At 42.7% G+C, this 24064-nt stretch overlaps 1 protein-coding gene across 2 annotated transcripts in view; it reads left to right on the forward strand.

The window, feature by feature from the left end:
- The first annotated feature begins 9 nt into the window (after positions 1-9).
- The window catches only part of LOC103282681 (fucolectin), a 100754-nt gene continuing 76699 nt past the window's right edge, over positions 10-24064 (forward strand). The window contains exon 1 of one of the 2 annotated variants that reach the window (XM_062979866.1): positions 10-363. In XM_062979866.1, the coding sequence (XP_062835936.1) occupies positions 324-363 (40 nt within the window). In that variant the 5' untranslated portion in view covers positions 10-323. The remainder of the gene's footprint in view (positions 364-24064) is intronic. The other variant, XM_062979865.1, reaches the window with a different exon arrangement.

Genomic DNA, 24064 nt, shown 5'->3' on the forward strand with positions numbered 1-24064 from the left:
GAATGCAGCTTTGGCTTCAGGTTACTAAGCAACAAACAAAACTAACGGGTACATAGGTGACTGTGGAGTCCTATTCTTGTTTTTCCCCGAAATCCAGGACAGGGTTTTATTTGAAACACAAGGAAGTAAACAAAAACTAAGAGAGAGTGAACCATTTGGGGCGGGAGAAGAAAAAAAACCCCTCCTTCACTGCAGATCTGGCTCAGTGAAGGAAAGAAAATATAATAAGCTGCCTTCAGTTCTGAATCCAACATATGCTGAATTTCTAAGACGATTTCCAGACCCAAAGAATTCCCATCAAAGGAGTCCTATCCTTGACCTGCATGTTCTTCCACAGTGAGGGCATCCGTTTCCAGACAGAAGGTGGTCCTGGTCAAGGTTGGCATGATGTGCCTTCTTATTTATTTATTTTATTTACAGTATTTATATCCCGCCCTTCTTTCTCACCCCGAAGGGGACTCAGGGCAGATCACATTATATACATATAGGACAAACATTCAATGCCCATATACACATAGAACCGAGACACAGACAGACAGACGCAGAGGCAATTTAACCTTCTCCTGAGGGGATGTTCGATTCTGGCCACAGGGGGGAGCAGCTGCTTCATCATCCACTGTGACCGCATTTCCTCATTCCAATGTCGTAAATTAGTTAAATTTGCCTCCCCACTTTTGTTTATAAGTGGTACCTTATCTCCTACTTGATAGATGCAACTATCTTTCGGGTTGTTAGGTCAGCAACGAGCAGGGGCTTTTTTTAAATTTTTAATTGATGGGTGCTCACCCCGACACGGGCTGGCCTTGAACTCATGACCTCATGGTCAGAGTGATTTATTGCAGCAGGCTGCTCACCAGCCTGTGCCACAGCCCAGCCCCTTCTTCCTTCTTTCACCTTCCATTTGTGCCTCTTCAGATTCCATAGCACTCTTGGTCACAGCTGACCTCCAGGCTTCCCAGTTCTCTGTGTCTATGGCACAGTTTTTGAGGTTAGGTTTAAGCCCATCTTTAATTCTCTTTTCAACATTCCTTTTTTCGTTCTTGAGTTGGGAGGAGAGGAACTCTTTGGGAGACGGAGATTTTGGGGCATTTGGACAACATGGTCTTTGGTCCAGCGGAGCTGATGGCGAAGGAGCATCATTTTAATGCTGGTGGTCTTTGCTTCTTCCAGCACTCTGACATTTGTCCGTGATGTCACTGGATTGGTTGTTGCTAGGTGAAGGATTGCCTATTGCTAGGTGAAGAACGGGAACGAGAACGGGAGGGGGAGGATGTGAAACAGAAGTGTTTGAATATGCAAATAAACCAGGAAAGGGGTTAACATACAAAAGAAAAAGAATTTGCAAGGAGGAAGTCATGAAAGTAATCATTGTAGATAAGCAGGCATATTTGAGGTTTAGGGTGTTTCCTTTCACTGTTTGCTAAAAGGAGATAAGGTTAGATAAGGCTCCCGTTCTCCAAGAACTCTCCAAGATGATTGCCAGTGGTTCTGAAATAACTTCCGCTAGTTCCTTCTAGTCTACTAGTTCCACTAGTTCCACTAGTCAAGTTTAGATAAGCCAAAGGTATATATTCTTTGTTTGCCTTATCATAGCTATGATAACAATAAAAGGCTTGTTTCATCGCTTTCTTGGAATTCTCTCCTTTACTTCCCCTCCGGCGCTGGATGAACAAGGTCAGTCTCTTACACCTGGGAGGACGCCCTAAGGCCCCCATTTCTCGCAATGCATCTTCCATATTGAAATGGTCAGTATTCCGTCTTTGGCCAGTCACATCACAAAGGGCCACCTCTCCTTGCAACGGCCACTGCACTTTGCTCCCTTTTTCACCCTCTTCTCTGTGCTCAAAAGAGGTGGTTCTCTTAGTTCAAACTCCTCAATTATTTTAAGTTGGATAATGAAGAGTGTGTGCACTGATTATGGTCCAGATCCACAAAGCTGTTATAAAAGCCCTTGTGCTACAAACTGACATACATACCTACATTTTTTGTACCTGCCCTTTTAAATCTTAGCACTAGAGTCTCGACCAGGCCTGGGCAAACTTGGGCCCTCCAGGTGGACATCAACTCCCACAATTCCTAACAGCCTCTATACAACCTTGTTGTATAGAAACTGGGCTGCTGTGAGTTTTCCAGTCTGTATAGCCATGTTCCAGAAGCATTTTCTCCTGACATTTGAAATATTGCTTTTTACTGACTGCCCTTGCATTTGGAGGACTGCTTTCTTTACTGCTTTTTATTCAAACCCTGCTACCCTGTTTCCCCGAAAATAAGACAGGGTCTTATATTAATTTTTGCTCCCAAAGATGCACTAGGTCTTATTTTCAGGGGATGTCTTATTTTTCCATGAAGAAGAGCTCACATTTATTGTTGAACAACAAAATGAACATTTATTATATACTGTACAGTAGTTGTCATCACAAACCAGCATAACCAGACAAACTGTGAATCCTATCAAGAACTTCTTGTTACGACCATTATTTACATGTGCAACAATCTATGGTACCTCTTGCAGTTTAGGTTTCACAAGGTTTCCACGCTGATTTCTCTCTATTCTAGTTTCAATGTAGTCATGAATGATGAATAATATAATATACTAGCTGTGCCCGGCCACGCGTTGCTGTGGCGAAGTATGGTGGTATGGGAAATAAAATATTGAGGAATTGGTGGTAGTTAAGGTAAAGGGTCCTGGGCTGAGTGGGTTGCTAGGAGACCAAGTGAGCGGAGCTTAGCCTTCTAACTGGCAGCAATTGGATAAAAACAATTATTCCTCTCCCTCTAATTAGGACTTTTTTCTTTTCTTTTTGTTGTATCAACCTAGAGGCATGGATGAGGGGTTGTGCTGTCAATTTTCGAGGTTGTGGGGTGTTTACTTTTGTTGTTTTGTCCGCTGCCGTGATGCCATCACTCTTTTATATATATATAGACTATAATAATAATATGATAATATAATAATAATATAATGATATACAATATTTTAATTAGATAATATAATAATAGGATATAATAATAACAGAATATGATAATAATATGGTATTAATAGGATAATATAATAATGGGATATAATAACAGAATAGCATAATAATATAATAATAATAGGATAATATAATAGAATAATAGAAAGGAATAGAATGATATAAAATATATTAATAGGATAATATAAAATGGAATATAATAATAATAACAGAATATGCTAATAATAATAAAATAATAAAATGATAATATAATAGAATAATAGTATAGAATATAATGATATAAAATATATTAGTAGGATAATATAAAATGGAATATAATAATCTATATATATAAAAGAGTGATGGCATCACGGCAGTGGACAAAACAACAAAAGTAAACACCCCACAACCTCGAAAATTGACATCACAACCCCTCATCCATGCCTCTAGGTTGATACAGCAAAAAGAAAAGAAAAATAAAGTCCTAATTAGAGGGAGAGGAATAATTGTTTTTATCCAATTGCTGCCAGTTAGAAGGCTAAGCTCCGCTCACTTGGTCTCCTAGCAACCCACTCAGCCCAGGGGACTCTTTACCTTAACTACCACCAATTCCTCAATACTTTATTTCCCATACCACCATACTTCGCCACAGCAACGCGTGGCCGGGCACAGCTAGTAACAGAATAATAATATAATATGAAAATATAATAGAATAATAATATCATAATAATATAATGATATAATAATAATAATAGAAAAATATAATATAATGATATAAAATATATTAATAGGATAATATAATAATGGGATATAATAATAGTAACAGAATATGATGATAATAATATGGCAATAGAATAATAGTATAAAATAATTTTTCAGGGCATAGGATAAGAATAAGGATGAGAGGAGAATCCCAATGCGTCCTGTACCTTTAAGGAGCAGAAGCCTTGGGGGCGAGTGGAAAGCCCTCTTCCTTCCCTCCCACCCTCCCTTGCCCTGGCTCCAGGAGCCAATCAGAAGCCTCTGGGAAGAAGGCAGCATGGCCAGGAGGGAGACGGAAGGAAGGAAGAAACGGCAGCAGCCACGGAAGGTTTTTCAAGTCTCGGCTGGGGGACAGGCAAGGCAAGGCAAGGCAAGGCAGGGAGGCACAGAAAGCAAGCACTTTCTCTCCCTCCCTCCCTCCCTCCCTCCGGTGTATGAATGAGTGCTGCTGCTTCTGCCCTGCAACCATGCTTCCCAATGGAACTCTGCTGCAGCCTTAGTTGCTAGGTCTTACTTTCAGGGGAGGCCTTATATTTGGCAAACCCCCCCCAAACCCCTGCTAGGTCTTATTCTTTGGGGAGGTCTTAATTTCGGGGAAACACGGTATCCTTTATCAATAAACTGTCTAAACTTAGTCTGCTGTGGTGGAGTGTGTGTTAAGAGTAAGGTGAACCAGCACTGAGGTGCAACACTTGGGAAACAAAGGTGTCCTACTAGATAGCTTGGGGGGGGGGGGGGGACACTGTTTCTAGACAACCATTCCCAGAATCCCCTCTCCCTCATATAGTGTTTGCAATGTTCATGGGTAGAGCTTATACCCAAGAGGGCCTTCCTCCTATTGGGTCAGAATCTCCTTGCTTGTCACCAAATTCAGTGTCACCACAGGCACTTCTTTGGGTGGAGATAACACAAGCTCAATCGCTGCATGGAGTCCATGTGATCTATGGATGGTTTCACAGCAGAAGCACTGCTCCAAGCCATTAATTTGGCACGTGAAGTCCTGAGTGATCCAGGCATCTCTGAGGTACAATCGCCCAATTCAGTGCCCATGTACTAGAGCTTTTAATCTATGTTAATTTTATCAATATTTGTATGTATGTATTTTTATTCTTTACAATTTTATCTTGTAAATTGCCTAGAGCAGGAGTCCTCAAACTTTTTAAGCCGAGGGCCAGTCCACAATCCTTCAGACTGTTGAGGGGCCAGATTATCATTTGAAAAAAAAATAAAAACAAATTCCGATGCACACTGCACATGTCTTATTTGTAGTGTAAATATAACAACAACAACAACAACAACAATGAAAGAACAATACAATATTTAAAAATAAAAATAATTTTAACCAACATACATTTATTGGGATTTCAATGGGAAGTGTGCTCCTGCTTCTGGCCAATGAGATAGTCAAGTTAATTAGGGTTGTTGTTGTTGTTGTTGTTGTTGTTGTTGTTGTTGTTGTTGTTGTGTGCCTTCAAGTCATTTCAGACTTTGGGCGAGCCTAAGTCTAAAATGTATTTATTTATTTACTGCATTTATTTACTACATTTGTATCACACCCTTCTCACCCCAAAGGGGACTCAGAGTGGCTTACAAATTATATGTACATACAATATATTATATTATTAGCATAGCACCATATTAGCATTATATATTACATTATTGAACTATACCACTATACTGTAATATTATTAGTAATATTATATGTAATATAGAATATATAATTAATATTATTATACGGTATTATTATTAGTATTATATTGTATTACATTATAATATTACTAGCTGTGCCCGGCCACGCGTTGCTGTGGCGTAGTCTGGTGGTGTTGGTGAGGAATTGTTGAGGTTGTGGTGGTATTGAATGTCTGTTGTATGGTTGTCTTTATGTTTAGTATGCACACTGAAGTGGATTATATGGCAGTGTGGAGTCAAGATAATCCAGTTAAAAGCAGATAATATAAGATTCTAAATGGGTTATATAGCTGTGTGGAAGGGCCTTGAGTCCACACTGCCATATAATCAAGTTAAAATCTGATAATCTGTGGAAGAGGCCTAAGTGAGGCCTAACTGTGACTGTCCCCTGGGCTGAGTAGGTTGCTAGGAGACCAAGTGGGTAGAGCTTAGCCTTCAAACTGGCAGCAATTGGATAAAAACTATTATTCCTCTCCCTGTAATTAGGACTTTATTTTTCTTTTCTTTTTGTTGTATCAACCTAGAGCCATGAATGATGGGTTGTGTTGTCAAATTTCGAGGTTGGGGGGCCTGTAGTTTTGTTGTTTTGTCCGCTGCCCTGATGCCATCACTCTTTTATATATATAGATTATCAATATTATATGTATATACAATATATTATATTATAAAACTGAGGGCGGGGGCCAGGTAAATGACCTCGGAGGGCCGCATCCGGCCCCCGGGCCTTAGTTTGGGGACCCCTGGCCTAGAGCATCGTGGATGGAGGGCGATTAATAAGTAATTAAATGATGATGATGATGATGATGTATCTGACAGATCCACTGGAGGCCAGTGTGAATGTTGTAATTAATCAAGCAGGCACTGCAGGCTAACTCAACCAGAGAAAGCAGCCATAATAGAGCCCTTGATGAACCAACCTGGACACAGCATATTATTTGAGAACACAAAAATGCTCAACCACTTTCACAACCACTGTGTCAGGCAACACAGAGAAGCTGCTGAAATCCACACGCATGTGGACAACTTCAACAGAAAGGAGGAAATCATGATAATGAACAAAATCTGGCTCCCAGTATTAAAAAACTCAAAATCAGAACAGTAAATAAGGAGCAGCACTCTGAAAACAGAAGAATCCCAGACATGAGTCAATCAGGGACAGCTAATGACTCTGAACAAAGGATTCCCCCAGGCCAGGATGTGAGGCTGGGAAGGCCATTTAATGCTAATTGAGGTGATTAATTACATTCACACTGGCCTCCAACTGACAAAGAGTTCTTCTCTCACCCCGGACTTTCCAAAGATATATATAAACCTTCCTTGCTTAGTTTCTCCATACCTCACAACCTCTGAGGATGCCTGCCATAGATGTGGGTGAAACGTCAGGAGAGAATACTTCTGGTACATGGCCAGACAGCCCAGAAAACACACAACAACCCTGGAATCCCTTTCCCTTTGCAGTGGATTACCAGGATTTGTTCCTTGCAAAAGACCGCTAAGCACAAACACCTCCTTGGTTGCAGGAAGACAGCAAATAAACCAGAGAGAAAAACTGCTCTTGCTCTAGAAAGGATGTTTATTGGTGAGTTCTAAATCCCCGAAGCATGAGGTTGCTGGACAGCGGCACATGTCCTACACTTTCTCCCCATAGACCTCCACTTCACACAGCTTCAGGGAATGCCTCCGACCAGGGATGTGGAAATTCACATAACGGCCCTTGAACTCACGGCAGTCGACAACATTCAAGGACCCCGGACTGGTGTCTCTCATGGTCTCACAGCTGCAGAGAGAGAGAGGAAAGACGGGTCAGTCCCAGGCAGAGGAGGTCCAAGGTAATTTTCAAGTAGAGGCGAACAGAGATTTTGGTGTCCGCCCCCCCCCCCCCCCAAAAAAAAACCAATACCCTGTTTTCCCAAAAATAAGACATCCCCGGAAAATAAGACCTAGTCGAGATTTTGCTGAATTGCTAAATATAAGGCCTCCCCCGAAAGTAAGACCTAGCAAAGTTTTTGTTTGGAAGCATGCCTTCCAAACAGAACACCAGAGCATGCAGGATTGGTAAATGTAAATACCATAGATTATTGTACATGGAAATAGTGGTAGTAACAAGAATTCTTGATAGGATTCAGTTTGTCTGGTTATGCTGGTTTGTGATGACAACTACTGTACAGTATATAATAAATGTTCATTTTTTTTGTTCAACAATAAATGTGAATTCTTCTTCATGGAAAAATAAGACATCCCCTGAAAATAAGACCTAGCACATCTTTGGGAGCAAAAATTAATATAAGACACTGTCTTATTTTCGGGAAAACGCGGTAATAAACCAAAATAAAAGCGTTGGATAAGTGAAAATGTTGGATAATAAGGAGGGATTAAGGAAAAGCCTAAATAAAGAACAAAACTCAGGGGAAATCCAGACAGGAAGCAATCAGGGAGAGCTAACACCTCCCAAAAAAAGATTCTCCCAGGCAAGAGGAAGCCAGGCCTTGAAGCCACAGGGCCATTACATGCTAATCAAGGTGAGTAATTACAACATCCACACCTGCCTCCCAACAGACAAGAGTTCTTTTTCCCACCCTGGACATTATTCCACAAACAAATAAACCCCACTTGCCTTGCTTCCAACAGACGGCAGTGGGCTCCGAAGTGCCCGACATGGGCTCCGAAAGGCCCGCCTGGCCCACCAAAAGGCCCAATGCGGGCTTCAAAAGGCCCACCATGCCCACTGGAAAGGCTGATTCGGGCTCCAGAAGGCCCAGCGCGGTCTCCGGAAGGCCCGCCCAGCCCACCCGAAGGGCCGAGGTGGGCTTCAGAAGGGTGGGCTCTGCAGAAAAGCGGGGTTTCTCTGCCTGGCAAAGTGGGGATCTGCTCCCTTCTGCCCAGAAGGGAGCCCATCTCCACTTCGCCAACCAGAAAAGTCGCATTTCTTTGCTTGGCGAAGTGGGAATCGCCTTCCTTCTCGTCAGGAAGGCGATCTCCACTCTGCAAAGCAGAAAAGCAGCGTGGGGATCGCTTTTTGGGCTGCCGCCGCCGCCGCCACTTCAGGACGCCTCCACGGCGCCCCAGAGAACAATGCGCTATAGGCGACGGCCTAATTGGCCTCGCTGATGGACCGCCTCTGGTCCCAGGGGCAGTTGAGTAAGGCTGAGCCAGGGTGAAGGTCAGACTCATCCTGCTCAACTTGTAAAGAACCTAGCTGTGCCCTTCCACGCATTGCTCTGGCTTATGGGAATCCTTTGTTGGCCAGGTGGAATAGCAGTGAATAGCCTTGCAGCCTCAAAGCCTGGCTGTTTTCTGGAGTAGCTGGAGTAGCACCCTCAATCCAAGAGCCGCTTTGAAGCCTGGCTCCTTCCTTAGTAGGGGAATCCTTGTTTGGCCAGACTGAATTGCACTGAATAGTCTTGCAGCTTCAAAGCCTGACTGCTTTCTACATGGGGCATCCTTGCTAGGCCAGGTTGAATGGGATGGAGTAGCCTCGTGGCTTCAAAGCCTGGGAGTTTTCCACCTAGGGGAAATTTTGGTTGGCCAGGTTGAATAGCACTGAATAGCCTTGCTGCTTGCAAGCCTGGCCGCTTTCTACCTTGCAGGATCCTTGGTTGGCCAGTTTGAATAGCTATTAATAGTCTCGGTGTGGCAGGTGTGAATGCTGCAATTAGTCACCTTGATTAGCATTTAATGGCCTTGCAGCTTCAAAGCCTGGCTGCGTCCTGCCTGGAGGAATCCTTTGTTGGGAGGTGTTAGCTGGCCCTGATTGTTTCCTTTGTGGAATTCCCAATTTCCCTGCTTTCAGAGTGTTGCTCTTTATTTACTGTCCTGGTTTTAGAGATTATATTGTTCTGAATTATTAAACCGCTGAGCTGTTGAACTTGCGGATCAAAAGGTCCCAGGTTCAAATCCTGGGAGCGGAGTGAGCGCCCACTGTTAGCCCCAGCTCCTGCCAACCTAGCAGTTTGAAAACATGCAAATGTCAGTAGATCAATAGATACTGCTCCGGCGGGAAGGTAACGGCGCTCCATGCAGTCATGCCAGTGGCCACATGACCTGGAGATGTCTATGGACAACGCCGGCTCTTGGGCTTGGAAATGGAGATGAGCACCAACACCCAGAGTCGGACACGACTGGACTTAACGTCAGGGGAAAACCTTTACCTTTTATTATTATTCCACAGTAATTATTACATATTATATTTATAATCTTATATTATCTGCTTAGAACTGGATTATATGAGGCCCCTTCTACACAGCTGTATAAAACCCACACTGAACTGGATTATATGGCAGTGTAGACTCAAGGCCCTGCCACACAGCTATATTACCCAGAATGCCAAGGCAGATAATCCAGTTCAAAGCAGATACTGTGGATTGTATCTGCCTTGGCATTCTGGGTAATATAGCTGTGTGGAAGGGCCTTGAGTCTACACTGCCATATAATCCAGTTCAAATCAGATAATCTGTATTTTATAGGCAGTGTAGATCAGGCCTCAGTGCACTCTGCCTCTGCCCTGGGTGCCATCTTGACTGAGGGAGTTGCTAGGATACGAAGGGGGCGGGGCCTAAAGGCAGTTGGGGGGGGGGGGCTAAAGGCAGCAGAGCCTACCTTTCTGACTGGCAGTTAGGGGGAGAAAGGCTCTTCCTTGTCATCTGTAATTTGGACTATTTTTCTAGGTTTTTTGATTGAAAGTCATATTTTGGATGACTATGTCTTTTGTGGCCAAATTTGGTGTGATTGGGTTCAGTGGTTTTGTTGTTTACTCCATAGTAAAACGAACATTACATTATATATATATATATATATATATATATATATATATATATACACACACACACACACACACACACACACACACACACACACATATACATACTAGCTTTGCCTGGCCACGCATTGCTGTGGCTTAAGGGAATCCTTTGTTGGCCAGGTGGAATAGCAGTGAATAGCCTTGCAGTCTCAAAGCCTGGCCGTTTTCTGGAGTAGCTGGAGCTTTTTGTTGTATGAATTTAGAGGCATGGATGAGGGGTTGTGCAGCCAAGTTTAGTGTTTCTGGGATGTGTGGTTTTGTTGTTTTGTCCTAGGCCGAAATTTCATTACCCTTTTATATATATAGATATATAGATTTTGTAAAAACTAAATGGTAATTATACCTTAAAGACCAAGAAGAAATAAACAAAACCTTTAAGGGTGTATCCTGGTTCCAACACAGACAACTTAAAGAATACTTTAATAAAGATAAGCTAGTAGGGTTTATGGAAAAAGAATCTACATGGGACAAGATAATTCAACCTGAAAAGAAAGAAAAAAATACAAAAATATATAAGGCATTATTGGATTGGTCAACAGAAACTGAAATTGTAAAAGACTGCATGATAAAATGGGCTTCCAATGTAGGCCATCCGATCAGAATGGAAGACTGGGAAACAAATTGGAATAAGAGACTGAAGTACACTTATGCGTATGAAATAAAAGACAATTGGTACAAAATGATGTACAGTTGGTATATGTCAGAGTATTTGCAGCGCAGTAGTAGTTGGATGGAATCAGTGGAACGCAGAACGAAGAGACACTCAGAGACGTTGGTAAAACTATTTACAAAGTTTTACTGAATCAACACAAACAGACGACAGATGACCACAGGACTCAAACTCTAGGCAGACAGAACTTGACTGAACTCAGAACTGAACTAATGCAATCAATTTGCACAGACACTTGTGTCTGGATACTCCCTAGTTCCAGCCACATATCAAGGTCATCATTGCTTCTTGGCAATTAACTCTTTCCAGACTATAGTACATTCTGGATGATGCAATCAGTTGCAATACAAGCATGGCACAAATTGCATTTAAACACTATCAATACACAAATCCCACATGAACAGTATATTACCCCACAAAAATTGGAAAGATATTACAAAAATTTAGAGAACAAGTGTTGGAAATGTGAATCCCACGAGGAGTCATTTTTTCACATGTGGTGGACTTGTAAAATAGCAAACAATTATTGAGAAAAAAATCATCAAAAAATCCAAGAAAAATTAAAAATAATAATTCAAATGGAACCAGAATATTTCCTTTTAGGAATGACAGACTTTGAAATGGATCTAATCAAATATATATTACACAATTACTTGGTGACAGCAGCAAGATTAGTCTATGCCAAAAACTGGAAACTGAGAGAAACTCCCCAAATAGAAGATTGGATACTTAAAATAGTAGATATCATGAACATGGATAACTTAACACAATATCTTACAAGAAATCAAGGTATATCAAAGGAAACAGCAGACTGGACACTTTTGAAAGAATATTTGATACAAGAAAGATTGGAAACAGAAGCCCAATTATAAAGAGAACATGAACAAACGGGTGGTTGAGTACTAAAAAACGAATATACAGTCATAATACAGTAGAGTCTCACTTATCCAACATAAACGGGCCGGCAGAACGTTGGATAAGTGAATATGTTGGATAATAAGGAGGGATTAAGGAAGAGCCTATTAAACATCAAAATAGGTTATGATTTTACAAATTAAGCACCAAAACATCATGTTATACAACAAATTTGACAGAAAAAGTAGTTCAATACACAGTAATGCTATGTAATAATTACTGTATTTACGAATTTAGCACCAAAATATCATGATGTATTGAAAACATTGTCTACAAAAATGCGCTGGATAATCCAGAATGTTGGATAAGCGAGTGTTGGATAAGTGAGACTCTACTGTATATGGACATTTAAAACTTTGATGGAAGAGATGAGAGGTCAACAAATTTTCCCCGAATTTTTATTTTTTCCTCTTTTTTCTTTTCTTTTTCTTTTTTATCTTAGATATCTTCCTGCTATCTCTTTATTCCTACTTTTCTTAAACGTATATGTTCCCCCACTTTTATTGTAAAGAGAGAAGAAAATATTTCTATTTTATTCTATAATCATCTCCTTATATTCAATAAAAATGAATTTTCAAAAAAAAAGACGCAAAAAAAAGTTTTCACAGTTGTGTCCTCCAAAAAGGAGCCCAAACATTTGGGATACCTTGCCAGTCCTTCTGGGATTTGGGGAGACATCATGTTGGATTGCTACTCCCAGAATCCCACATCCAGCAAACATTCTGGGAGAGACAGTCCCCAAAAGACCCTTCCCCACTTATCTATATATATAAACTAGCTGTGCCCGGCCACGCGTTGCTGTGGCGAAGTCTGGTGGTCTGGGAAATAAAGTATTGAGGAATTGGTGGTAGTTAAGGTCAAGGGTCAAGGTTTTCCCCAGACATTAAGTCCAGTCGTGTCTTACTCTGGGGGTTGGTGCTCATCTCCATTTCTAAGCCGAAGAGCCGGCGTTGTCCATAGACTCCTCCAAGGTCATGTGGGATGACTACATGGAGCGGCGTTACCTTCCCGCCGGAGCAGTACCTATTGATGCACTCACATTTGCATGTTTTCGAACTTCTGGGTTGGCAGAAGCTGGAGCTAACAGTGGGGGCTCTCTCCACTCCCCCAATTCAAACCTGTCGCCTTTCAGTCCAGAAGTTCAGCAGCTCAGTGCTTTAACACGCTGCGCCATCAGGGGATATTATTTCCTAAAGGTTGTGAATATACAATATTTCTGATTGGTTTTTCTTTTGTCTGTTGGAGGCAAGTATGAATGCTGCAATTAGGAAAAATGATTAGGATGTAATGCTTTAAAGCCTGGCTGTTTCCTCCCTGAGTGAATTTTTTGTTGGGAGGTGTTAGCTGGCCCTGATTGTTTCCTGTCTGGAATTCCCTTGTTTTCAGAGTGGTGTTGTTTGCAATATTTTATGTGCTTCTACTGTCTGTGGCCCTGAGAAAACAGAGGATTTTCCAGACTTTGATGATGGGAATACTTTGTTGGGAGGTGTTAGCTGGCCCTGATTGTTTCCTGTCTGGAATTCCCCTGTTTATTTACTGTCCTGGTTTTAGAGATTATATTGTTCTGCATTATTCTGTCCCAGTAATTATTTCATATTAAAGAAAAATCTAACTTATCCAACATTCGCTTATACAATGTTCTGGATTATCCAACGCAGTCTGCCTTTTCATAATCAATGCTTTTGTAGTCAGTGTTTTAAATTCATTGTGATATTTTAGTGGTAAATTTGTAAATACAGTACAGTAGAGTCTCACTTATCCAACATAAACGGGCCGGCAGAACGTTGGATAAGCGAATATGTTGGATAATGAGGAATTAAGGATAACCCTATTAAACATCAAATTAAGTTATGATTTTACAAATTAAGCACCAAAACATCATGTTAGACAACAAATTTGTCAGAAAAAGTAGTTCAGTACACAGTAATGCTATATAGTAATTACTGTATTTATGAATTTAGCACCAAAATATCACGATGTGTTGTTTTTGCTGTCTGCCGCCATGGCGTTTCCCACGCGGACCTCAATCCCACGGGTTCTCAAATTGTAGCTCTTCACGATGACAAACCATACGGCGTACTCGTCCTCCGATCCACGTACCACCAGGGCTCCCGCTGTCTTTGGGGTTGGGGACTGGGGAGACACAAGGGATGAATCTACACTGTAGAACAGTGGTTCCCAACCTGTGGTTTGTGGACCACCACGGGCGGTTCAACCATTAGGCGAACTAGGCGGTTGCTTAAGGCGCCATCCTCTGGGGGGCTCAGTTGAGGCGCCTCTTGAAATAAAACATGGTCCATCATCTCACCATTACTACACCATTGCAATGAGAGTGACTGGTCTTGCTGAACCCTCTTATAGTGCCAAGGCAACAGGGATGTTGGGAGGGGAGAGGCTGACTACCCAGGAAAGGCATGACAACAAGCCTCCTGACTGCTGCTTCTCCTCCTCCCTCCCTCCCCCTGAGCAGAGCCCTTCCATGTGGCACCTGGAAGCCTTGGTCTCTTCATTTTCAGGCCTGTTCCGGGGGTTATTTGGGGTGCTGATACAGAAAATTCCATTGGATCGACCACCTCAGCTCTAGATTATGAAATATGGTTTTCTGTGGGTGAACAGATGGCGACTACTATGTGGCATAGGGTCTGTGAGCCCCTGGTGGCGCAGTGGGTTAAAGCCTTGTGACTTGTGGGTTGCTGACCCGAAGGCTGCCAGGTTCGAATTCAACCTGGGAAGAGCGCGGATGAGCTCCCTCTGTCAGCTCCAGCTCCATGCGGAGACATGAGAGAAGCCTCCCACAAGGATGGTAAAAACATCAAAACATCCGGGTAACGTCTCTTGGGCAATGTCCTTGCAGACAGCCAATTCTCTCTCACCAGAGGCCATTTTCCAAGTCGCTCCTGACACGGATATATATGGTCTGTATGGGAACCTAGAGCTGATGAGCTCTATCCAATGCCATTTTCTGAATCCACATCCCAAATAACCAAACTGAATGTAAAGTTGACCAAAAACTGATTCGTAACCCTTAATGTTGGAAAGGGGCCCCTGGTCAAGGGGTCCCTGGTCAAAAAATAGTTGGGAACCACTGGTTTAAATAAACAAACAACAGAAAAAAAGGTAAAACAAAAGAAAAAAAATATTCAAACTAAACTTAAATGGCAACAAATTTAAATCAATAGACACAATGTCCAATATGTTGTCTACCTGAGGAAAATCAGGAAGAGAAAATAAAAGAGAAGAGAAAGACCTCTGTGGAAATAAATTAACCCCAAGAAAATTTACATGAAGACTGAATGACAATCTATGAAAACAAGAAAACGTTGTAGAAAAAAAAATGCAAAGACAGGATTAGTGACTTTTTAAAAACTCATCTGTCTCCAGAAATGTGACTAAGAACTATTTGGGGCACAATGAAGATCTATCTGAGAGGCATTTTTCCCCAAAAATTGTGAATTGGAAAAGAGACATCAAATAAGTGAAATTCAAGACAAAATTAAAGATAAAACGGGGCCTGAGGCTGTTAGAAGTTGTGGGAGTTAAAGTCCAAAACACCTGGAGGGCCAAAGTTTGCCCAGGCCTGGTCTACGCCAACAAGGATACACACTCCTTGTCAGTTGCAGGACTCAAACCATCCATGAAGGCGACCAGAGCAGCCTCAACTCCATATGCTGCTTGGAAACTGGTTTGAAATGGGTCACAAAAGTGCATGTCATCCAAGATATCCCAGTGGGTCAGTAGTTCTTAAAGTCCAAGGGCTTTTTCAGCAGTGGTCTAACTACTCCTTCCTTTAAACATGATGGAAAGTTCCCTTCGCTAAGAGATGCACTGATAATTTATTGTATTTGATATCTAGCTAGATCTCCTCCCTTGACAACCAGCCAAGAGAGAAAGAGATCAAGAAAGCAGGCACTGTAGACTCACCCAACCAGAGAAATCAGCTAGAGCAGAGCCCCTGAGGAACCAACCTGGACACAGGATATTATTTGAGAACACAGAAATGTTGGACCACTCCAACAAAGATCATGTCAGACTAGACAGAGAAGCCACTGAAATCCACAAGAAGCATGTGGACAACTTCAACAGAAAGGAGGAAACCATGAACATGAACAAAATCTGGCTACCAGTATTAAAAAACTTCAAAATCAGAACAGTAAATAAGGAGCAGCACTCTGAAAACAGAAGAATTCCAGACAGGAATCAATCAGGGGCAGCTAACGACTCTGAACAAAAGATTACCCCAGGCCAGGATGTGAGCCTGGAAAGGCCATTTAATGCTAACTAAGGTGATTAATTACAACATTCACACTGGCCTCCAACAGACAAGAGTTCTTCCCCCCACCCAGGAACTGCCACAGATATATAAACCTTCCTTGCTTAGTTTCTTCATACCTCACAACCTCTGAGGATACTTGCCATAGATATGGACGAAATGTCAGCAGAGAATACTTCTGGAACATGGCCAGACAGCCTGGTAAACATAAACAACCCTGTGATCCCAGTCATGAAAGACTTCAACACAAGAAAGCAGGTTATCTTCCTTGCTTGCCCCAGTAGCTTGCCCACATCAACAATGCTTGTCAATTGAAGCTGAGCCAGTGTAATCCCACTCACAGAGTTGCTGGGCCTTTAAGGACAGCCTTTAAGGACAGCCCATTTTAACAGGTTCTCCATCTGTGCAGGGGCGGGTTGTAGCTGTGCTACTAGCCCAGGCCAGAAAGTGATCTGTCCATGATAACTCTGAGCTATTGATCACCTCTGCCCACAGATCCGTATGTTCCAAGCTGAAAACTTCACGAAGACTGTGACCTACTGGATGCAGAGTCCAGAAACCAATTGGGATAGACTCATGTTTGTCATGGATCCCATGAATTCCAGAGCTGCACCTGACAAACTGGCCTCCAGTGGCATGTTGAAGTCACCCAGAAACAAAAGCTTGGGTGACTGCAACAATACAGTTCCGTGAGTTTGGCCAGAAAGGCTGTAGATCAGCGGGGTGGACGGTACACTCACAGAATCCCCAGTCTATCCTAGTTTACATATCCAGGTGACCAATAGCTCCAAGTTATCATGGATAGATCATTTTCTGGTCAGGGATAGTAACACAGCTACAACCTGCCCCTGCACAGGTGGAGAACCTGTTAAAATGGTCTGCCCTTGAAAGCCAATAGAGGTGTCCAGCAACTCTGTGAGTGGGATTACACTGGCTCAATGTTATCCAGCTCTCTGGTAGGTAGTAAGGATGCCTTTGGAGGGTGGAAGATGTACCCTGGAATTGAGGGTAAAATAACCCATGGAAATGCCACCCCCGTTTCTCATTATCCCACCTTTCTCGCTTTCTTACCTTCTGATGGCCAATTTGGAAAGCAGCTTTGGCCCTCCCCATGGCCGGTGAGCAGAGCCAGGCCCAGAAGTCCAATCCAGGTGGCAAACATCCTGCCAAAGGGGAGCAGAGTAGCCGTAAGCGTGTGTCAGGATCGGGGCCCAATGGCAGCGCAGGGGAAGGGGATACAGAGCTCAACAGGAGCCTCAGGAAGCAGAGCAGCATGGTCTTTGTAGGAGATCATCCCACTTCATGGATATCAGACTGGAGAGACCCACAACCCTTCTTTTCTCAATCTCGGTAGTATCTTGAATCTAATTCTGGGTCTCTTCCCTTGTCAGATAAAAAGTGACAAGCCCCTATGCCATTCTGGCAATGGAAAGCCATTTACTATCATTGGTGATTATTGAATCGCAGTGGTAATGAATGAATGGAAAGAATATCTTTGGTAACAGAATCATATAGTTAGAGGAGACCACAAGGACCACCCAGTCCAATCCTTTGCCACAGAGGAAAATACAACCAATACTAGTGTCCAGCACTCCTCAGAAATAGCTGTGCCGCTTTCTATGTGCTGACTGTTCTGCTCTAGACTTTTTTCTGAGACTGATGTCAGGCTGCCCCCCCCCTTTTTTTTTTGAAAATGGGGGCAACATTGGCCTCCCTGCAGTCTGCTGGGACTTCTCCTGTTCTCCAGGAATCAATGATGGTCACCATTGGGTTGCTATGAGTTCTGAAATGACATCTGCCAGATTTCTTTCTGGATGGATGTAATACTTTTGGCCAGAGATTTGAATTCATTTTGATTAGCTAGATCAGGGGTCCCCAAACTAAGGCCCGTGGGCCAGATGTGTCCCTCCAAGGTCATTGACCTGGCCCCTGTCCTAAACTTTAGACTTAGGGTTGATCTTTGGAGGTCTCTTTGCTTACCTATGGTCTTATGAGATCATCTAGATGATCTTTGAAGGTCTCTTTGCTTAGCTATGGCTTTATGAGATTTTCTAGATGGTCTTTGAGGGTCTCTTTGCTTAGCTATGGCCTTATGAGACCATCTAGATGGCTTTTGGAGGTCATTTTCTTTACCTATGGTGCTGTGAGACCATGAGATTGTCTAGATGGCCTTTGGGGGCCCCTTTCTTTACTTATGGTCTTATGAAACCATCTAGATGGCCTTTGAGGGCCCCTTTCCTTATCTATGGTCTTCTGATGGCCTGATGAGATCATCTAGATGGCCTTTGAGGGTCCCTTTCCTCACCTATGGTCTTATGAGACCATCTTTTTTTTAAAAAAATATGTTTTTATTGTAAATACCAGTGGAACAACAACAAAATCCATCAACATACACATCCAATCACATATTCTCGGTAACATTACACTTGCTAATTCCACTTTTATCTCCCATTTATGCCAAGTAGTTTTTCACCCCCACCCCCCACCCTCTGGGAACAGTACTTTCTTTCATTCAGATATTATTTTAATTGATCAACTGTAAGTAGAGAATGATTCAATTCTTTATATTGTCTTTGTCCTTTGACTTTATCTATCAATCTTCCCCATTTCAGATCCCAATTCTTTTTGATTCGGCCTGATATATATTTAGTTCTCCTTTCAAGGATGTAATCCTAAGCATAAAATCAGCCAGGTATTCATACCATTTTTTAACTTCCCACTTTGTTTGCTCTTTCCAACCCAAGGCAACTGTTGCTTGGGCGGCAACTATCATGTATTTTATAATTTCCCCCCAGTCCTTAGTGATTTTGTTCTTATCTAATTTCTGGGTGAAGAATTCTTTATTTTTCAAAATCAATTTATGTCCTGTTAAATCTTCAGTTTCCTTCTTTACCTTGTTATAAAATTTTTGTACTTTATCACATTCCCACCACATATGAATATAAGAACCAGTTTTCCCACATCCGTGCCAACACAATTTTTTGGTTGTTTTATTTATATAAGCTAATTGGATTGGGGTTCTGTACCATTTAGTCAGTATTTTCCATTGGGTTTCTCTAATCCTTATCTGCTTGATTTTTTTAATTGAATTGATCCAGTGTTCATTGTCAGAGTCATTAATATTCAAATCCTCTTTCCATATCTCAGCCAATGTTTGTTTCAATTTATATTGTTTTTCAATTAATTTCTCATAAATAAAACCCATCAGGCCTTTTTCCTTTTCTAATTTCCATTTTAAAATTTGGTCGAAATCTGTTTCTGGACCTTCCTTCTTCTTCCAATTCATAATCCGTTGTTTCCTTTGTTTATGAGACCATCTAGATGGTTTTATGCGATCGTCTAGATCAGGGGTCCCCAAACTAAGGTCCTCCAAGGTCATTGACCTGGCCTTTGTCCTAAACTTTAGACTTAGGGTCGACCTAAGTCTGAAACGACTTGAAGGCACACAACAACAACATTCCTAATTTTGGACTATTTCATCCTAGTCCAGCTCCCCAACAGTCTGAGGGACCATGAATCGGCCCTCCACTTAAAAGGTTTGAGGACCCCTGAGCTAGATAGTCTTGTACTTCCTTTTTACCTATTCTGTGCTGCATTTCTCCATCTGCATACGGTTCTCCATTATTCCCAAGTTGAACCCTGTTAACCCTTTTGGGAGACACATTCGTCTTATTTACTGAGATTCTACCCATAAGCGTCAGTTTTAGATCATTCCCCTTGACAAGCCTTTTGAGAGGAAAGACACCAGGACACCCCCAAGGCTTTGGACATGACTTCCCCAGACTCTTGCAATGAACTTCTGGACTCCCTTTTTCTAGAGAGGAGAAACACTAGAACATCCCTAAGGCCTTGAACATAACTTCCCCTGATGCACATTTCCTGGAATCTTGAACCCAGCCATGCAAGTCCAATTGCTTTCAAGCCCAATGAACTCCTGGACCCCCTTCTAGGCAGGGGTTTTCTTGGTTTTGGGTGTCATAGAATCATGGAATCCCATAAAGATCCCAAAATATGTCTTGCTTCTTGGCAGAATAGGGTTGGACTGGATGGCCCATAAGGTCTCTTCCAACTCTATGATTCTATGATTCTGAGAACACCCATTCCAACTTGCTTCTTTGGTGCAGGAAGACACAATCCAAGCCCTACTAACAGATGGCCAAGTGATCAAAGAGACTTGGAAACTCACCTTGAGACAGAGATGTTGATGGATGTTCTTGGAGAATGAGGAATCCAAACTTCTTGCCTTTAAGCTAGGGGTGGACAGAAGAGATGAATACATCAATAAAATGCAAAATAAATAACTCCTTTCCTAGTGATTTCTTGACCAACCACCTCAAGTTGGGATGATAAATTCATTCCTTGATGCATAGGTTCCTCCAATTCAGGTATGCTAGTTTAGAATAGAGACCTTTAAAGAGCAAGCAAGACTGAAAGATAAAGAGAGACCCAATGCTTAATGCCAAAGATGAAATACTTACCAGAGGAAAATAGGAGATGCGCTGCTAGAAATGGAAGGCTCACAGGATGTCCAAAACGATACCTATCTCTTTGGGAGCGATGCCTTTTAAAGACCTGCGGACTCCACTTTCCAGCAAGCAGACCATTCCCCTTTTCTGGCCAATTGTTTTTTTCTTCTTCTTGGCTTTGACCCACCACATTTTCTTCGGAAAAACACACCCAAGTATTTACTCTATTTGTTATGCTAAACTCAAACTACCCTCTCAGCAAAACCTGACTTCCAAGGAGGTGCATTTCCCCTTTTTAGAAAGTAATGAGAAAAAACAGAACAGAACAGAACAGAATAGAACAGCAATAGCAAAATAAACAAGCAAGGATTTATGATTATGATCCCCTAGGCCATTCCGAGGGCCCTGCAACCACCCCGACCCCACTGCCACTGTGTTGTGGTTCTGTCTGATTGTGATCGAGGTGACCTCCCCTCCAGGACTTTGTAAAAGATAGTTCAAAAATCAAGACTTTATGTTCTATATTCCATATATTTATAGTAGAAGGTGATTGAGACTTTTTACTGGAGTTTACTGTGGATTATCCCTGCATTCTGAGGCAAGAGATAACAACTTCATGAATTGTAAAATCATGCTGCCAGAACTCCACTTCTCCCCAGATGTTGTATCAAATGTTTTCTATTGTTTATATCATTCATGATTCCCCTTTATGCAATGTCACCCACCTTTATGGATTCTCCTTTATTTCCTTGAAATCTATCTACCTGCCTATATGTATTTGTACTCTTTGGGATCCCCGGAAAATATGTATTCTTCCCAGCAGGGTTTATGTTCCAACTTTATTTTATTTTTCGTTCTATCCCATATAATTGTCAAATCATGAAATCAAATGGGAAATATTATGACCCCAACGTGAACTCTAGCCCTATGACCCAGACCTCCCTTCCCAAAAACAAAAGGATAATCTGCCACAGTTTAATCCAATCTCATTCCGATCGCATGGACAATATAGGGCTTGAGCACCAGATTCCTAAAGGTGACTCGCCCCCAAGGCAAACATTGTCATATCCCAGGCCAGGACGCCGCTGGAAGGCACCCTGTGGGGCCCGTCAATGACGGCTCATCACCACCCATCACCACTTCCCGTCTGACACCCCAAGACATATCTAAAATCTGTGAACGTGACAGGACCCCGGACATCCTTGATGGGTGCCATTAATTCCTTTAGAAATCGGCTGGGCCAGAATTAATCTGATATTTCCTGTCCTGCCACCTCATTGTTTCAATAGCTCCCGCCTCCTCCTCTCTGATTGGCCCGAGTGGGGACAAAAAACGGCTCTCCATTGGGCCAGCAGGGCAAGGCGGGAAACGAAAGCCCGCCTCGTTCAACCTCCCAGCCTATCCGCGATCAGATGGGCGGGGAAGCGGGGCGGGAAATTCAAAGGGCTGTCAGACCGAAACATTGTATAAATATGGCTTTATTTGAAACATATGTTACGCTAGTAGATTGAATGATCGCTATTAGCGTCCTTTTCAGCTGAATTGCTCAATAAAAACTCCTTGGCGGATTTTCCTTCATCTTTGGCGGACCTTCTTCATTTCAGGCTTCAGGTTGTATTGCGGCTTATATTCTCCTTTTGGCTTCGCCAAGGTCCGTTCCCTCAGGACCGGGTCGGGTCTCTCCTTAAGGGCCCGATCCCCTAAAGTGCGGTCGACAACATGATGATGAAGGAGAATTTTGGTTTCAGCACGTTGCTTACTTACTTACTTATTTACTTAGGCGATCCCTCGTAGCTCGAGGATGATTGTCTTCCATCCTTGGTGAATTGGGGGTGGGTTCTTAGGTGGCTGAAGAGACCTATTCTTGACCCGCATCTTCTCCCGCAGTGAGGACATCGGTTTCCAGACGGAAGGCGGTCCCGGTCGGGGTTGGCTTGACGCTCCTTCCTCTTGGCACGTTTCTCCCTTAAGCCCTCCGTTCGTGCCTCTTCGAACTCCGCAGCACTGCTGGTCACAGCTGACCTCCAGTTAGAGCACTCAAGGACCAGGGCTTCCCAGTTCTCAGTGTCTCTGCCACAGTTTTTAAGGTTGGCTTTGAGCCCATCTTTCAATCTCTTTTCCTGCCCACCAACATGAGTTGATGGTGTAGGAGCATCGCTTCAGTGCTGGTGGTCTTTGCTTCTTCCAGCACGCTGACATTTGTCCGCCTGTCTTCCCAAGAGATTGGCAGGATTTTCCTGAGGCAACGCTGATGGAAACGCTCCAGGAGTTTGGTGTGACGTCTGTAGACAGTCCACGTTTCGCAGGCGTAGAGCAGGGTTGGGAGGGGAATGGCTTTGTAAACAAGCACCTTGGTCTCTCTACGGATGTCCCGGTCATCAAACACTCTCTGCTTCATACGGAAAAATGCTGCACTCGCAGAGCTCAGGCGGTGTTGTATTTCAGTGTCGATGTTGACTTTTGTGGAGAGGTGGCTGCCAAGGGAGCGGAAATGGTCAACGTTTTCTAATGTGACACCATTGAGCTGTATTCCTGGCTTTGCAGAGGGATTAGCTGGTGCCTGTTGGAAGAGCACTTTGGTTTTCTCGATGTTCAATGAGAGGCCGAGCTTCTCGTCTGCTTCTGCGAAGGTGTTGAGAGTGGCTTGTAGGTCTTCTTCTGAATGCGCACAGACTACGTTGTCATCGGCATATTGGAGTTCTATAACAGATGTTGTGGTGACCTTGGTTTTGGCTCTCAGTCTGCTGAGGTTAAATAGCTTGCCATCTGTCCGATAGATGATTTCCACTCCGGTGGGAAGCTTCCCATCAACAAGGTGAAGTATCATAGCGATGAAGATGGAAAATAAGGTATGGGCAATAACACATCCCTGCTTGACGTTGACCAAGGAAATGTTCAGCACGTTGACCAAGGAAATGTTGAAGGCTCTGAATTGTCAGAAATGCAGGCTGACCAAGGAAATGTTGAAGGCTCTGAATGTTAGAAAGGCCACAGACTAGCAGGGAAGCTGAAATTAGTGATAAGGGTGACCTTTCACAAGATTTTGAACATCAACAAAGTCCAGGTGGCTCTGGCAGCTAGGCAGAGAAGTCTTCCTTAGATAGAGACACAAGGTTAAGGTTAAGAGTTGATCCTAGGCGTTCTGTGAGAATCACTAATAAACGTGTGGGAACCAAAGCTCAGAGGAATGCTTTTCTAACTTGTAAGCATGGTTAAAAGGGGTGAAACAGGGGAAGATTTCAGACAGAGCAATGTTGATTCTGGAAGCTTAACTCTTGCCTTGTCTCTGCTCATTGAAATAGATCCTCACTTCGGTTCCTGCCTTGATTTTGTGTTTGGATTGTATTTTGAAGCTCATGCTACCTTGTTTCTCTAGGACTGATATGTTATTTTAGAGACTTTGAACTGTATTCTGCAAATTGCCTTAACAATTGGATTACTGCTTTTGGTTTCAGCAGGTTGACCAAGGAAACGTTGAAAGCTCTGAATTGTCAGAAATGCAGGCTGACCAAGGAAATGTTGAAGGCTCTGAATGTTAGAAAG

The sequence above is a fragment of the Anolis carolinensis genome, chromosome 4 (assembly GCF_035594765.1).
Source record: "Anolis carolinensis isolate JA03-04 chromosome 4, rAnoCar3.1.pri, whole genome shotgun sequence".
Taxonomy (NCBI): domain Eukaryota; kingdom Metazoa; phylum Chordata; class Lepidosauria; order Squamata; family Dactyloidae; genus Anolis; species Anolis carolinensis.